The sequence below is a fragment of the Microtus oregoni genome, unplaced genomic scaffold (assembly GCF_018167655.1).
Source record: "Microtus oregoni isolate MIOR12 unplaced genomic scaffold, Mior012 000017F_ref0000208, whole genome shotgun sequence".
In the NCBI taxonomy this organism is placed as follows: Eukaryota; Metazoa; Chordata; class Mammalia; order Rodentia; family Cricetidae; genus Microtus; species Microtus oregoni.
The window spans coordinates 4,559,623-4,577,201 of NW_024543076.1; the positions used below are offsets into that span (position 1 = coordinate 4,559,623).

The 17,579-nt window shown below is 45.9% G+C and overlaps 1 protein-coding gene across 3 annotated transcripts in view; it reads left to right on the forward strand.

Moving 5' to 3' along the window:
• The first annotated feature begins 8,220 nt into the window (after positions 1-8,220).
• The window catches only part of Rnf38 (ring finger protein 38), a 91,569-nt gene continuing 82,210 nt past the window's right edge, over positions 8,221-17,579 (forward strand). Inside the window, exon 1 of one of the 3 annotated variants that reach the window (XM_041667457.1) lies at positions 8,221-8,743. In XM_041667457.1, the coding sequence (XP_041523391.1) occupies positions 8,488-8,743 (256 nt within the window). In that variant the 5' untranslated portion in view covers positions 8,221-8,487. The remainder of the gene's footprint in view (positions 8,744-17,579) is intronic. The other 2 variants (XM_041667453.1, XM_041667456.1) reach the window with 2 other exon arrangements.

Here is a 17,579-nt window from a genome sequence, read left to right on the forward strand (position 1 = left end):
TTGGCCAAGCACAGTGGTATATGGCTGTAATCTCAGGAGATAGGAAGGTCAGGAGTTCAAGGGTAGCCTCGCCACCTGCTAAGTTTGGGATCAGACTGGAATATATAAGAATCCGTCTCAAACAAAAACAACAACAAAACCCAAACCACAGCAAAGAAAAAAGAAACAGTGCTGGAATTAGGGGACCATGCACATTTATATATTGAGTGGAAAATAAAGTACCATAAATTGTCTTATAAGAAGCCTTGCTGCTGTGCCTGGGACATTTGCTCTGGGAGAAGCTAGGTATATAGGAAGTCTACCTAGGTGCCATAGAGTTGGTTCAGTGATTAAGAGCACTTGCTCTTTCAAAGGACCTGAGTTCAATTCTCAGTACCCACATAGCAGCTTATAACCATCTGCAATGCCAGTCCCAGGAGATCACATGCCTTCTTCTGACTTCCGCAGTCACTAGGTACGCATGTGTTGCACACACATACATATAGGCAGATACTTACACACCTAAAATAAGAAGTCTACCTACCCTGGATTCACATTGCTAAGAAGCAGCTAAAACCAAGAAGGGGTGGGGTGGGGAGAGTTTGCAGTGCTAATTTATACCCATCTGTTTCAGCCATCTTCAGGAAGGTTCAGAAGACCGTTTTGTTTGTTTGTTTGTTTGTTTGTTTGTTTTTAGACAAGTTCTCACTATGTAGATCGTATTAGTCTGGGATTCAGAGGACTGCCTGCCTCTGCCTCCTGAGTGCTAGGGTTAGAGGCATGCATTACCATGCCCAGATTGAAAGGATCATCTTAACGTCTAGCCCAGGCAAGCTCTCAGGTGAATCCAGCCCCAGCTACTCTCCAGAGGTCAGTCTAGAGCAAGTCATGAGAAGTGAAAGTTTGTTTCGCCTGGAAACCGAAGAGGGCTGATAACCCATCTTTTGCGGGTGAAAGGAGAGAGTGACCAGGAAGTGCCGTTTCCTGTCAAAGACTATGAAGAGATGACAGGAGGTGAGAGCTGAGAAAATGTCATTGTGCTGAGAAGTCACCAGTGTCCTTCACGAGGACAGGAAGGAAACTGGAAATGTCTGTGGGAAAGCGAGTGGCGGGAAATTCATACAATAGCAGATTGGTCGTTTTCTCTTTCTCGTGAAATAGTTTAACATTTCTATGGTCCTTCCCCGAATCAATTATCTCACTGGAGAGCGCCGAATGGTGGTTTTTCTAATTCTATCAGTCCTGTTACATGTATTAGCTGACATTCTTTTGTAAGGAAGGATTTCCCTTCACCAAACAAGGAAGAATCTAATTTCCCCCTCAATGGCAGGTTAAATGCTTCATTCTTTCTCTTTAATTATCCGGTTCCTTATGAAGGAGTTGGCGTCATCGTATTTCATTTTTTATTTGATTTGATTTGATTTTTTGAGACAGTCTCACTATGTAGCCTTGGCTGTCCTAGAACTTGCTATGTAGAGCAGAGTAGCCTCAGACTCACAAATAGCCACCTGCCTCTGCCTCCTGAGTGCAGGGATTAAAGACTAAACTGTCAGTTGGGCTTTGGAAGCAGATGGATGGATCTCTTTGAGTTCAAGGCCAGCTGGTCCACAGAGAGAGTACCTGGACAGTCAGAGCTGTTACACAGAGAAATCATGTCTTGAAGCTCAAAAGCTGTATTTTTGATGCTGGTAAATGAGCTTTTCCCCGTCCTTTCTAAGTCTCTGTCTCTTTCTGTCTCCCCCTCCTCCAACCCAGACCCATAATGGCTCATGCAGCACATTTATTCAATATATTACACTCAAATATAGACCAAATTGATCTTTAAAAGAAGCAATGAATATAGGGTTAAGGATGTAATAAAATAATTCCTAGAGCAGTGGTTCTCAACCTTCCCAATGCTATGACCTTTTAATACAATTCCTCATGTTGTAGTGACCCCCCAACCATAAAATTATTATGGTTGCTACTTCATAACTGTAATTTTCCTACTGTTATGAATCATAATGTCAATATCTGATATTTAGGATATCTAATATGCAACTTCCAAAGAGGCTGAGAACAACAGGTTGAGAGACAGTACCCTGGAAGAATACAGTGGTTAAAGAAACATACACAGCTGTCTCGAAAAACCAAAAAAAAAAAAAAAAAGAAACATACACAGGTAGCTGGGGATATAGTTCAGTTGGTAGAGCACTAATCTAGTGTGTTTGAAGCCCTGGATTTTATCTCCAGCACTTGGAAGGTAGAGGCAGGAGGATCAGGATCTTAGGACTATCTTTGCCTATTTATTGAGTGTTTGAGTTCAGCCTGAGCTACTCGAGACCTTGCCACAAAACAAAAATTTATAAAAAGAAAGAAAAAAGACTAAATGAGGGGCTGGAGAGATGGCTCAGTGGTTAAGAGCATTCATTGCCTGCTCTTCCAAAGGTCCTGAGTTCAATTCCCAGCAACCACATGGTGGCTCAGAACCATCTGTAATGAGATCTGGTGCCCTCTTCTGGCCTGCAGACATACACACAGACAGAACATTGTATACATAATAAATAAATAAATAAATAAATAAATATTTTTTTAAAAAAAGACTAAATGAAAATACAAACCCATACCTCCCAGTAACCAAAAAAATAAAAGCTGAGCTGGTGTGGTGGCTGATACCTGTAACCCTGGGGAAAAGGCCTGACATACTCTCCTACTGAATTAACAATCCTAAGAGCACTCCGCACAGCTCCTAGAAGAGTGTGAATCTGTTCATGAGAATGTTCTTGAAAGTTCTGTGTTGAGAGGGTTTGCTGTGTAACCCGGCCTAGATGGAATGTACTACAGGGAACAAGCTGGCCTTGAGCTTGGGGTGATATTCCTGCCTCTGCTTCCTGAGTCCTGGGATGGGAAACCCATGTTATCGTCTCTGTCTTGCAGCACTGTTTTGGGTTGTGGAGAGTTGGAGGCAGTTTCAGTGTCCATTACTGAAATTCCTGGAGCAACTTGTGGATAAAGTACTAAGTAGTATTAGTAGCAGCAGGTTAGAGGTTATCTGTCTAATCTTTTTCTTTTGTTTCATTTTTTTTTTCAAGACAGGTTGTGCTGGAACTCCATGTAGACCAGGATTGCCTCAAACACAAAGAGATCTGCCTGCCTCTGCCTCCTGAAGGCTGGGACTAAAGGCGTGTGCCACCACCACCCAGCTTTGTTTATCTATTTTTGAGAGAAAAATCTCACGAAGCCCTAGCTGACCTCTCCTGCTTCTGCATCTCAAGTGTCGGGATTATAGATGTGTGCCACCATGACTGGCTAGCTGGGCAGAGTGTGAGCATATTTGGTGTTAGTGTGCTACATTAAAGCCTTCTGCCTTAAGGAAGTGTGGGACTCCTTGTGCCAGGTGCCTGTCATCAAGCCTGCTGCTCTGAGTTCAATCCTTGGGACTGATACGGTGGAAGGAGAGAGCTGACTTCCACAAACTGTTCTCTGATCTTCACTCACACGCTATGGCACACGCAGGTGTGCTTAAGCACACACATGCACACACACATACACACACATACACACAGACACACACACACACACAAACAAACAAATAACATGCTTTGGCGAGGAAGAGAAAATAAAGGGGAGCAGAGATACACAATTCTATTTTCCTAAGTAGAAAATGCATTATTTAGAACCTAACATACATGTTAAATAAACATCCACAAACCTGAAGTATACTGGAATGATGGCCTTCAGGGAAGAAAGGGAGTAGGACGGGAGAAGGCTCGTGTGTGGTGGCAAGATGGGAGAAGCCAGGCGTGGTGTGCGTGACAGCAATTGTAGCACTTGGGAGGCAGAGGCAGGAAGACTAAGGTCACTTTAGGGATATAGTGAGTTTGAGTTTGAGGCCAGCCTGGACTACAGCAGACTCTGTCCCAAACAAAACAAAATTAGAGGAAATGATGTGTAAAAGAAATAATAAACGAATAATAAAACAAGAGGTGACGTTCAGGTAAGACACATAATCAAGTTGATTTCCTATATTGAAGTAAAAGTTAGTAAATGACTAGATAAATAAATGGCCAGTCTTTCTGGAAAGCAAAACCACTAAAAAAAAATATTGAGGCAAGGCAGGTATGATAGTGCCCATCAGTGAGCCTATCACTTGGGAAGTGGAGGCAGGGGTTCAGAGATTTCACTGCCAGTGTGGACTGCATGAGGCTTTCTCATAAACAAAAACAAAACCAGAGAACTGAGGTAGCAATGGTGCTCATGATGAGGGAATCTAGTCTAAAGAAATAGGGCTATGGCTCAGTGATAGAACAGTTGTCCAGCGCATAAGAAGCCGGGACTTAAATCTCCAGTTACATTCAAAAATAGAATAAAACAAGAGATTCACACACATCAGTTTCACAACAGTGGGAAAAACGGTCACCATTCTCAAGTAAATCAGAGAAACCTTTGTGGGTTCCACATGTGTTTGTGGTGTGCTGGTGAGCAAGTGTTGTCGTGTGGTATTGATGGTCAAACTCGGCATCTCCATGCCAGATGTGGTGGCACACCATGTCTGTAATTCTCAAACTTAGAGGTAGAGAGAGAAGGATCAAGAGTTCGAGGCCAGCCTGGTATATGAGACCCTTGCTAACAACCAACTAGCAAAAAACTTAAGCCTCTAAAGTAAAAACAAAACAAAATAAAAAAAAATCCCAAACAAACCCACAAACCTCTTTTCCTACACCAGCCTCTTCATTCTTTATTAGGCTTTGCTATTTTTCTTTTTTTTTTTAAAAAATTATTTATTATGTATAGAGTGTTCTGGGCACCAGATCTCATTATAGATGGTTGTGAGCCATCATGTGGTCGCTGGGAATTGAACTTAGGACCTCTGGAACAGCAGTCAGTGCTCTTAACCTCTCAGCCATCTCTTCAGCCCCGGGCTTTGCTGTTTCTATGGTGTTGCCAGGTTGCCATGATAATTTCCATTGCACTCAGTTTACCCTGGGTTCTTCTTCAGATAGTAAAAAACAAAAGCACTCTTCTGCAATACTTGTATGACTATTCTGCTCTCTTTTTCTTAACTTTACATACAACTACAGGTCTGTTATTGTTTCAGTTTTTCATGACATAGCTCCTTCAGGGTTTGGGGTAAGCATCTAGTAGCAACTTCTCTCGACATAGTGTACTCTCCCGCCGGAACTGTAAGCCAAAATAAACTCTCTGATGAGTCACTTTGGTAATGGGTTAACACAGTAGCAGAAAAGTAACTAATCCATTCTATCTCAAAACAGAAAAAGTGAAAAAATCAAATAGACATTCTATATTTCCAGCTGATGCAATTCTACTCACTGGAGCACATCCAAAATAATTGAGAAGAGGGGTTCAAAACAATAAATAATCCACCATTTGCAGTAGTGTTATTCACAGTACTCAAAAATTGGAAGCAGCGAAGTGGCCATAGACAGATGACTGGACGACCTGATGCCCAAATGCGGTGAGTACATGTGCAAGAATTACTCAGCTTTAAAGAGGAAGGGGACTCTTGGATGAGTTTCGAAAACATGCAATTAAATAAAATTATTCTGACCGACAAAAAAACAAAGACAAATACTTGGGATTTATCTTGCAGAAGGCTGCTAGCATACCTAAATTCACAGAGACAAAAGGGACTGCCCAGCACATGCTAGAGCCTAGGCTGTATTTCTAAGACCACATTGAAAGAAAAGGAAAGCATTATGATCTGCCAGAGACAGATAAACCACGGCTGGAAGAAGTTTTCAATTGGCTCTTTTTTATTTTATTTTATTTCATGAGCATTGGTGTTTTGCCTGCATGTGTGTCCATGTGACTGTGTCAGACCTTGGAGTTACAGACAGTTGTGAGCTGTTTATAGGTGCTGGGAATTGAATCCAGGTTCTCTGGAAGAGCACACAGGGCTCTCAACCTCTGAGCCTTCTCTCCAGTCTGTCAATTGGGTTCTTATTTAGTGAGCATACAGTTTTTATTTGAGATGAGGAAAATGGGGATAGATCATGATAAAGGTTAAATGTCATTGCCCAGCTAGAGCCACCAGAAATTACAACTGCATTCTTGGAAAGGGTTAACCTGATAAATTTTATGCTATGTGTATTCTACCACAATGAAAAAAGAAAGAGCAAAATGTGAAATGGGTAGTTCTGTTATTTTCCCTCCTAATCAGTTGACTCTTCTTCCTCTATGTGGGTCCTCAGACAGAACTTTGGTTGTCAGATCTGGCCACAGGCATCTTTACTGGCTGAACCATCTCAATCACCTATCAGGGCTACTTTGCAAGAATTTTCACATGTGAGGGACATGCGATACTTGTCTCAACATAATGTTTTTCAGTTCCACTTATTTAGCTGCAAATGATGAGCTTTCATTGTTCTTTACAGCTGACTAACAGTGCCCGGGGTACACAGACATCTTGGCTTCCCAGTTTGAGTGGCTGATCTCTGAATCACCTCCACGATGCTCCAACCCTATTACACCTGTGCTTTTCCTACACCCACAATGTTGGTTTCTCTTACTCCAATGGAGGATGGAAACAGAAGTGATGAGGGCCACAGCAGACAGGACCTGGCCAGTGTTTTCACTTGCTTGTCTTAGGGGGGCATCGTGATGTGACTCGGGCTTTGCTGGCCCCTCTCCTTTATGTCTTCCTAGTCTCAAGGCATCTTTTGATGGGCTCTTTGGACGGACTAGATTAAACTAGCAGTCTGTTCCTTTTCTTGTAGGGATGCCAGCTAAGGTGTTTGCTCTAATTTCGACTTGTAAGAGCTGAAACTGGGGTGTGGAGTCTGGGAATAAAAAGAGACTAAACTTTGCTCAAGACTGCTGAGACTCATCAGAGGAAAGATGCCCCTGAACAGCGGCTCACAGGTGTTCATCAGCGGGCATTAGGATGGAGGGCCCAGCCTGAACAATACATTACCTGACGCTCCTGTGAGGAGAAATTCAGGATGATATTCAGGTCCTTTTTTCAAAGGTAATCTCACTGTGTTCCAGTACAGCTTTCCCCAACCCTTCCTGGTGAAATTCTCATTCTAAGAGTTTTGTGTTTTGAGACAGGTTTGGTGTAGCTCAGGAGTTTGGCCCCAGATTTCTCACGTGCCAAGAACGACCTCCTCTGAGGCAGCTTTCGCCCTTGACTTCTAAGACTCTCTGACCTCCAAGGAGATTGCAAGCTCTTTAATGGCCTGGACAATGTCTTTATTATCATCGTTTCTCCATTTTCGAGCGTTGCTAATGACCAGAGAGATGAAAAACAATGCATCATCTAGTGTCAAGGTGGAGTTGAACTGTCTCTTTTCAACTCCAGTGGCCAAAGATCGCCCACTTTGCCTTCCCCGCCTTGATTTGCAAGTATTTGACTAAAACAATCTAGCCAGCAGTTTAGCGGCACTCTTACCCACGTGCCTGCACTTGGAGGCACTCAGCACATGGTTGAGTTTATTTTGCTCTTCCACGGATAACGAGGGCCAGAGAAGGATGGAAAGGAAATAGGTTCAGTCGCCAACATCACTTTTGAGAAAAAGAGGACAAGCGGGCGGTGGGGGTGGGAGGGCGTGAGCGGGGGCGGAAGGGGAGATTCTGAATCCGCAGAAATCTTCCCCAAATAATAGGAAAGCCTTCAGTACAGCCAAGCCCCAAGTGTTTCCTCACTCACAGCCTCTCCCTCTTCTGAGATTAGGCCCAGTTGCCTGGACGGCTTCCTGCCAGGGCTTTACCAACAAGGACATTTAAAGTGAGAAAGAGGAAGAGAAAGTCAGAGATGGGGGTGAGGACCAGGGCTGAGCCCGACTGGGTTTTGCTGGGAATTCAAAATGGGTCTCCAGGACCCAGGAAAGGGCGCTCATCTCCAACTCTTCGGTCTCCGCCTCTGCGGTCCTTTGGGGGTCCGCGGAGTCTCATCTATCACCAATCAGCCTCAGAAGCGAAGGGAGAGTTTCTTTCCTAAGTGTCTCAAAAGCACAAACTTTGAGGAAACAGCCGAGAGGGAGGACCGACGTGCAGGGGGCAACAGCAGGAAGCAGGCCAGGGCAGCGCAGGCCGCGGAACGCCGGGCGGGCTGAGGCTACCCCGGGCGGACCCGGGCACACTCCCCAGAGCAGACACCGCCCGAGGCGGCGGAGCGGCAGGGCCTGCGCAGCGAGCGGCCTGGGCCCTGAGGCTCGCGGCCGCGCCCCGGGGGCGGGCCGGAGGCGGGGCGGCGCGCGGTAGGGGGGTGCCCGTGCGGAGGGCTTCGGTCGGGGGCTCCCCGCCTGGGAGGGCCGCGGCGGCCGAGGATCCCCCTCTGGACGCCGCCCGGGAGCCGCGGCCGGGAGTCTGGCGCTCATTGGCGGCGCGGCGCGGCCTCCCCGCCCCCCGGCGTCCCCGCCCCCTCCGCCGCGGCCGGGCTCCGCCTTCTGGCCCGCCGGGAGCCGCCTCCGTCGCCGCCACAGCCTCCTTCGCCGCCGGCCCGGGCCCAGCCAGCGCCCGCCGTGCCGGAGTCGAGTCGCAGCCCGAGCTGCTGCCCGCGGCCCCGCCATGAGCGGAAGCGCCGCCGCCGCAGTCGCGGTCGCCGCCACCTCAGCTGCTGCTGCCGCCGCCGCGCACTTCCAGCCTCGGCCGTCGTCTCCCAGGCCGGGCCCCGCCGAGCTCGGGCCCCCGCGCCGCCCGCGCCCCCCGCCACCACCGCCCCGGCCCGAGCCTGCCGCCGCCGGCCGCCTTAGCCCTCCGGGCCACGGGCCTCTTCGGATCGGGACGCAGGGTGGCGGCGCCTGCGGCAGAGCGTCCGGAGCAGGTACGGGGTCCGCCGGCGGGGCGGGGCGGGCCGGGTGGGGAGGGGCGAGGGTCAGCCCGGGGCAGGGGTCCCGCGGAGAGGGAGGAGCCTTGGCCGCCACAGCTTTGTCCAGCCCGGGAGCCCCCGGGAGCCCCGCACCTTTGCAGGGCTGAGCGCCTCACAAAGCGTTTTCGCACCCGCTGGGCAGCCCCCTCCAGCGGGGTGGGCAGGGCAGGACCTCGGGAGGACTCATTTCGGCCGGGGAGGAAACTGAGGCTTACCGGGGGAAGTGACTTGCCCAAGGTCACAAAAGCCAGCTCGAGTCGTGGTTTGGCTAGGAACCAGGGCCACCCTGGAGCTGGCGCGGGCCGCTGGCTGAGGGGGCTGGGAGGAGGCAGAGTCCCTACCCCCTGAGAACTAGAGTGGTTGGGAGGACGGGGCTGGGGCCTGCTCCCTGGCACACCCACCAGGGTAGCTAACCCATTTTGGGCTGATCAGGAGGGGTGGGAAGGAGAAACGGGAGCAGCCTTGGGAGCTTGGTGCCCTGGGAAGCTGATTTGGGGAGCTGGAGGGAGAAAGACTCCTGCCGGGGGTGGGGGTCTCTGTGCTCCGAGAGGGTTTTATTGAGGGAGTGGATGAGAGCTTTGGAAACTTATCTCAGGGACCGGTTGGTCTCTAGGTCACCCGTCTCATCACTGCACAGGCTTAAGTTAGCCCAGCGGGAATGGGGAAGGAGGCCTGCTCAGAAGGTGTCTTCCAGGAAACTGCCCCGAACAGAAATACATACCTGGCCCTGGTAAAAGCATGCATGCCACAGAAGGCCACGCGAGGTTTTTTTTTTTTTTTCTAGCTGGTCTGGACTTACCCACTTAGGAGAATTTCCAGAGGAAGAGCAGCTGTCCCAGGCCTGAAGGGGGAAGGAAGTTGGGAGGGTTGAGACAAGTCCCTCTCCTGCCGGCTAGACAATGCAGGAGAAATCCGTTTTCATTTGGGATGATTAGGTGAGTTGCTTTTGCTCTGAGTGCGTCTTAGAAAAGGAGAGAGGAGGTCAGTTCCAGAGAAGGAAAAAGCAGCAAACAGATAGCAGGTGCTGAAGAAAGTCCAATAGCAACCGTGGAATGGGGAAAAGGAGATAAAGGGATTGCTGAAGGGGAGGGAGGAGGGTAGAAGATTGAGATGCTTCAAAGAGGAAACTAAATGTGATAAGTTTGAAATGAGTGCTTGTGAGCTGAATGCTGTCTACAATGTTGAGTGTACCTATGGGTCTGACAGGTTTCGTGTTCTTTGGGTAAGGACAGTTGTAATATTTTTATAGACCCAGGCTGGCCTTAGCATCCTCCCTTCCTTCTCACCCCTAAGGATCCAGGCCCCAAAGTGCCTCCAGTATTGTCTTGGAAGTAAGGCTTGACAAAAGAAGGAAGAGCGAGACTAATTAGCAATTAGCAATTAAGGCCTTTGTCCAGATTGACTCTTTCAAGTTGGCTCTTTCTTTACTGTCCTGCACTTTACCGGAGCTTTACACCTTGGCTGCTGGAAGGGTGCCCTGGGGTTGTAATCCTGGCAGGGCTGTGCAGAGACTGCTGTAGAGGGATTGAGAGATCCAGACCCGCTAGTCACCACAGCAAGTAGGAAGCCAGCCAGTTTGAAGCCTGGTCAACTCAGGAAGATCCTGGAATTTTGTTTTGTGTTGTGTGTGTGTTTAAAGATTTATTTTATGTGCGCGCATGTATGTGTTTTGTCTTCAGGTATGTATGTGCATCACATATATGCGGTGCCCACGGAGGGTGGGCAGGGTGTCAGATATTCTGGAACTGGAGTTACAGGCTGCTGTGAACCTTCATGTGGGTGCTGGGATCTGAACCTGGGCCCTCTGCAAGAGCAGTCAGTGATCTTAACTTCTGAGCCATCTCTCCAGCCTCAAGATCCTGTTTTGAAGTGTAATAAGAAGGTAGATTGTTAGTACAAACAAATCCTGACTAGAAGAAACATATTTAGCAGATAGGTCTACATAACATGCACATATATGTATAAGGAAATTTATTTGGCCCAGTGCTGGCGGCGCAGGCCTTTAATCCCAGCACTTGGGAGGCAGAGGCAGGTGAATCTCTGTGAATTCGAGGCCAACCTGGTCTACAGAGTGAGTTCCAGGGCAGCTAGGTCTGTTACACATAGAAACCCTGTCTCAAAAAACCAAAAAAGAAAAAAGGAAAAAAATATTTATCAAAGACCTGACCTGTGACCAGACAAGTTCAGCCTGTACAGCAGTACAAGCCCTTTCCCGCCTATCAGCCAGCAGAACGGAAGTGCCCTGGTGAGCAGTAGTGAGACTGTAGGACAGTTTTCTTTTGTGCTTTGCTGTCCTCAGGCTGGGGATAGACCCTAGCGCCTCCCACAAATGTAAGCAAGAACTCTGCCGTAAAACTATGTTTCCAGCCCTGGAAAAACACTTTGATTTAAAGACAGAGTCTCACTATGTTGTTCTGGCTGGCCTGGAACTTGCTGTGTAGACAAAGTTGGCTTTGAACTTACAAAAAAGATCAACCTTCCCTGCTTCTTGAGGTCTGGGATTAAGGGATTGTACTTTTATATACTGTTGGTGGGGATGTAAGTGTGTACAAACCACCTTGGAGAGTAGTAGTGTAACAAATATCTAGTTGACAGCTGGTTGACATGCCCATCTATCTAAAATGTGTAAAGACAATAATAAATACAAAAGAAGTACAAGAATTCTATTGCAGCTCCACTGTGGATGGCACCAATAGGGCCATACATCAATTTTTAGAAAGACCTTTCCTTGTACAGACTGAAGAGATGGTGGGTCTCTAGGTAAAGTGCTTGCCTTGAAAGCATGAAGAACCAGCTTTGGATTGTAAAAGCCAGCTGGTGCAGCGTTTGCCTGCAGGCCCTAATATTGGGGTAGGGGCGGCAGTGTGGAGATAGGTGTCTGCTGTGGGTTTAATGGCTAGCCAGTCTAGCTATAGATTTAGTGAGAGACTCTGCCTCAAAAAATTTGGTGAACAGTGGCAGATGTCCCAGGTATCCACACTGCTTCCAGCTTTCACATGAGCATGTGTGTGCAGGATACCTGCAAACATGTGCATTCATTCTCACACTGAATACACGCCCAAGGCCCCACACGACTGAACGTTACAGCACTGTGAAAAAATAAATAAGAGCAGCAGTGGTGTCACATACCTGAAATTCTAGTACTTAGAGGTAGAACAAGTTCACAGCCAGCACGGGCTACTTAAAACTTGTCTCAGCCCTCCACCCCAGTAAATTATAGCTAATGCATTAAAGTGGATGTATATCAGAAACTTGATACGGATTGGGAACACAAATCCCACAAGAATTTTTGCAGATTTTTTCCACTTGTATATTTTGAAAACCCAAGACTGTTTGTGGTTATATATGTATAGTAATGTAAGCACATGCATGGGAACTACAAAAATTCACAAGTAGTGCTTATCTTTGGGTAGAGAAGGTGAGGCATGGACTAAGACTGGTATGCAAAGAGCTTTAATTATACTTAATATTACTTAAACTCAAGTCAGGTAATTACAAATTAAGATTTGTTAATGTTGGATGTAGTGTATAGAGATTAAGTACATTATTTTAAATATTTTCCAAATATCTGAGATATTTCTCATATGTAAAGCGTTTTTTTTTTTTTGTTTATGGAACACAAAGTTTTTTGTTTTTTTTTTTTTTTTTTTTTGGTTTTTCGAGACAGGGTTTCTCTGTGGTTTTGGAGCCTGTCCTGGAACTAGCTCTTGTAGACCAGGCTGGGAACACAAAGTTTTATCCTGTAACACTGGGGCTGTAACTGCAGCTTCTAGTCCAACCCAGTGTAGTGGGCACTGGGGCTCCTCCTTGTAACCTAATTTTGCCATGAGTAACAAAAACAACAAAACACTTTCAAAATTATTATTACTATTTTGTTTTTTGAGACAGGGTTTTTCTGTGTAACAGCCCTAACTGTCCTGGAACTAGCTCTGTAGACCAGACTGGCCTCGAACTCACAGAGATCCACCTGCTTCTGCCTCCCCAGTACTGGGATTAAAGGTGTGCGCCACTACCACCTGGCTTTAAAATTATTTCCAATTAAAAAATATACGTGTGGATGTTTTGCCTGCATGTATGACTGTGTAGTGCAGCATGCCTGGTGCCTGAGGAGGCTGGAAGAGGGCTTTGGATCCCCCAGACCTGGAGTTAGGGTTATGAACAGTTGTGTGGGTGCTGGGACGAGTGGCCAGTTCTCGAGCTGTTTCTCTCCAGCCATAGATAACTTTTATCTTGGACTTGCTGACGGATGTGGAGGACTTTTCTAGTTTTTGCAAATTTTCTAGTGGGCCTAGATCAGCAGTTTGAGTTTTGTTCCAATGTAAATGCTGCTCCACACTCTGATCTACCAGGTGGAAGATGGCCCCTACGCCGATGGCCACTAGCCTATCTCCAGGCTCCTCCTCAGGCTGTACTTTGTTCCTGCTCCATATCTGGGTATGATTTGGACCATATGATACGTGATGCTGGTCACTTGGAGTCTGGCTTCTGAGTGCAGGCATAAGTCCCCGAAGGAAGAATGAGGGAGCAGCTAGGGAGATGGCTCAGTGGGTAAAATGCTTGCTGAGCAAGCGTGAAGACCAGAGTTCAGATACTTTGCACCAGGCAAATGCTGGGTAACCGCCTGTGATCCCAGTGCTCCGGAGCTAGAGACAGAGGATCCCCAAATAAACTGGCTAGCTAGACTAGCTAAATTGGCAAGCTTTAGGTTCAAGTGACAGACCCAAGGTAGAGAATCATCTAAGAAGACACGATGCCAACCTCTGGCTGCCATAGGAATGCATTCACACCTGGATACACGTGCATTCTCAACATGTGAGCGTGTTGTATGTGTGGTCATACACACTACCCATGTATATTCATTAAAAATTTGCTAATAGTAGGATTGCATGTCATTATCCATAGCCTGTTTTCTAACCCACCTCCCACTAGAGGTAGTCTCATGTTTTAGGCTAGCGTCAGACTTGCTATGTGGCTGAAGATGATCTTGAATTTCTCATCCTTTTGCTTACACCTGAGTGATGGGATTGCACCACCACACCCATTTTATGCTGTGTTGGGGTTTGGTGCATGCTAGGTTAAACTAAGTCCCAACTAAGCTAAGTCTCCAGTGTTCTTTCTAATTTTTTGAGGCAAGGTCTCATGTAGTTCAAACTGGCTTCCAGTTATCTGTATAGCTGAGGCTGGTCATGAACCCCATATTTTCCTGCCTCAGTTCCCCACTGCTAGTATTTGAGGTATTCATACCCTCTTGACTATACCCAACTTACTCCAGTTTGCCAATTCCTCTTATGCAGGTAGCCAAGGGGCTCACTTAAGAGGACTTTTTACTAGACTTTACAGGCTTCTACTTCATTGTCAACTATGTCAGTTTATAGTTGGGAGAACAAAAAGAGGTCTAACAGAAAGCAGACCCCAAAAGGTAAATGTGCAGGAGTTTGAGGGGCTGGGGATTGATGTCAAAGTCTTGCCCATGCTAATAAACACATTCCCCTGAGCCACAATCTCAGCTCCCGTGCCTGCCTTTTCTCTTTACATTTATTTATTTGTTCTGTGTTAGGTGGATGCAGATGCAGAGGTTGGAGGACAACATCCAGGAGTCAATTTTCCCCCTCACGAAGCAGGTTCCAAGGGTTGAAGTCAAGTCATGAGACTTGGCCACAAGTACCTTTACCTGATTGAGCCATCTTTCAGGTCTCCCTCCCTCCTTTCTTAAGAGAAAAGTGGTTTACCGATCTGCAGATAATGGAGATTGTTGTAGTGTTTTGGCTTATTTTTTACATTTGAGCGTCAGCCCTTTGAAACCATTATAGTTACCTATTAGGAAACAACTGCTTACTCCTTGAGTTGGAAGTTTCCTCTCCCAAATTGACTAGTTTTCCTTAGATGTTATACTCGTAGTCTTCATCCATTTAAATTTTAATTTTAATTCATTTAAGAATTAGCCGGGCATGGTGGCAACCACCTTTCATCCCACCACTCGGGAGGCAAAGACAGGCAGATCTTGTGAATTCAAGGCCTGCCTGGTCTGTAGCATGAATAATAAAAACCCGGAGACAGATATTGGGGTTCATCTTAAAGATCAGAAAAGCAAAGCAGTCAACCACTAGAAAAACCTTTTATCTCTGCCAAATCCTCAGACCAAAAGAGCGAGATCCTGTCTCCATGAATCCTCAGACTCCACACTCCCCTGAGTTCCTGTCTCTTCCCCTTTATAGTCCTCTCTCTGTCCAGCCATATTGCTGCTGCCTCTACCTCCCTAGTGCTGGGATTAAAGGTATGTGAGCCCAAGTGCTGGGATCACCTTTGTGTGAGCTCTGTTTCTCTTTTAGACAGATGCAATTTTGTATAGCCTAGGGTGGCTTTGAACTCACAGAGATCGTCTGCCTCTGTCTCTTAAGTCCTGGGATTAAAGGTGTGTGTCACTTCCTAGCCTGTATGACTAACTGGTATGGCTGCTTTGCTTTCTAATCTTCAGGCAAACTTCATTTATTAAAACGGTCTACAAAGTGAGTTCCAGGACAGCCAAGGCTACACAAAGAAACCCTGTCTCAAAAAAACAATAACCAAACCAAAACAACAAAAGACTTTTATATTAGGTGAGAGTTTCTGATGATGAAATTTGTGAAATGCCTGTTTTTGCTGAGGTGCTTTCTGATAACCCATTTTAGAGGTACAGCATTGTAATTTGAGCCACAACGATCGATATATATGTAATATATATACTATATATATATATATATAGTATATATTATTAAGGCAGAATGAGTTTCCACAACACAGCATAGCTTCAAGTGGTTTGGAATTTTTTTTTAATTAATTGGTTAACTTAATTTATTTTAAACAGGGCTGCTCTATATGACCTCCAGAACAAGACTGCCTATTTTAGGTAGCAAGTGAGGGTGAAACCTTTTGTCAGATAAGCACCCAAGGGCTGACAAATGGCTTAGTGGATAAAGTTGTTTGCCACCAAGTTTGATGACCAGAGTTTGGTCCTGGAGACCCACATGGTGGAAGGAGAGATGCCTGCAAGCTCTCCTCTGACTTACACGTGACATGCCCCTTCCCTCACTAAATAGATACACATTTTAAGAGGTGGGCACTGCATATGCTCAGAAGGGGCACCTGTTTCTGTCTCACAGAAATGAAGTGTTACCTGGCACGACCTGCCAGCTTTGGGCCTCTGGATTCAGCAGTGACTGTATCATCCATACTTACTGTGGTTCTGTATTGAAGCCTGGCTTGGTGATGGATTTGGGCCTCTGGGTTCAGCAGTGACTGTACCATCCATATTTACTGTGGTTCTGTATTGAAGCCTGGCTTGGTGATGGATTTGAGGCTCTAAAAGAATACTCATGTGAATTTTTCTTGTTTGTTTGCTGTTTTGAGACAGGGTCTCATGTATCTCAGGCTGGTCTCAGACTTGTAATGTTGGCCTGTTGAACTTCTTATCCTCCTGTCTCCACCACCTGAGTGCTGGGATTGCAGTCTTTACTTGGTGCTCTGTGCATGCTAGGGAGGTACTCCACCCACTTAGTTACATCCTTAATCCTTTTTTAAAATTTTTTTATTTTTTTGGTCCTTCTGAGAGTTGAACCTAGCAGCTCAGTGGTAAGTGAGTATTTCACCACTGACAAATATTCCCAGATCTCCACCTTGACTTATCATTAGAAGGATTTAAGTCCTGGCTTCTTAATACTACATGAACCTAAATCAAAGAATTCAACTTTATATGGTAAACTTTATTATGAGAGTGCAGAAATTCATGCAGAAAAAGCAAGAAAATGGTTTATGGAAAAACAGAATGAGAAAGACCAAGGTGATGCTAAAATGAAGGCGAGAAAGTAGCTGTGAACCATTTTTGCTCTTACAGACGCTTGGGGGAGTTGTATAATATTATTTTTCTAACTCTAGTTCCTACTCATGCTATTGTGGCATTCCTGAATTTCTGAGACCTGAGGCTTTTAAAAAATATTTAAATGGGCAATTTAAAAAATATTTGCCCATTTGTATTTTTTTTTTTTTTTTTTTTTTTTTGTTTTTCGAGACAGGGTTTCGCTGTGGCTTTGGAGCCTGTCCTGGAACTAGCTCTGTAGACCAGGCTGGTCTCGAGCTCACAGAGATCTGCCTGCCTCTGCCTCCCGAGTGCTGGGATTAAAGGCGTGCACCACCATCGCCCGGCTTGCCCATTTGTATTTTCCACGAAGTTTTTGTTTATGTTTCCTGCTGTTTCATTTTTTTTCTTGAAGAGAGGAAGGGGGAGTGTGTACCAAGGACAGACTGGACTTCCTACTGCCTTTGCAAATGATGGCTGAGTGTTTCAGAGCAGTTGGCATGGTCAAGTGATATATCCCTGGTGGCTCAAGGGAGAGCTGCGTGTGAAGTGAGTTCTGTTGTCCTTTTTATTATTTTAAAATTTGAGGTGCTGGATAGAGAAATCCATTTGTTAATGTCTGCAAGGAATTATATGTAAATAGAAATGTTTAATGAAAATAAAATGGCCTTGTGCCACACAAGGATAGACAGATCTTATTGTAGACCCTGTCCAAAATGATTTAACTTTTTCTTTCCCATTTTTCTTAACTGAATATTAGTGCTGTTTTGGAGTAGAACAGAAACTGGAGTGATGTTGGGTAGGGGTAGGATGACAGGCTTTACCCTGTCTCTTGTCAGGTCATGATACAGAAAGCTATTTCTGCGTTTTCCATTTTGGGGGTAAAATTTGTGTAGAAATAAAGGAGTGTGAATATGTGCATTTTCCTGAATATAATGATTTGGTTCATTGAGACAATAG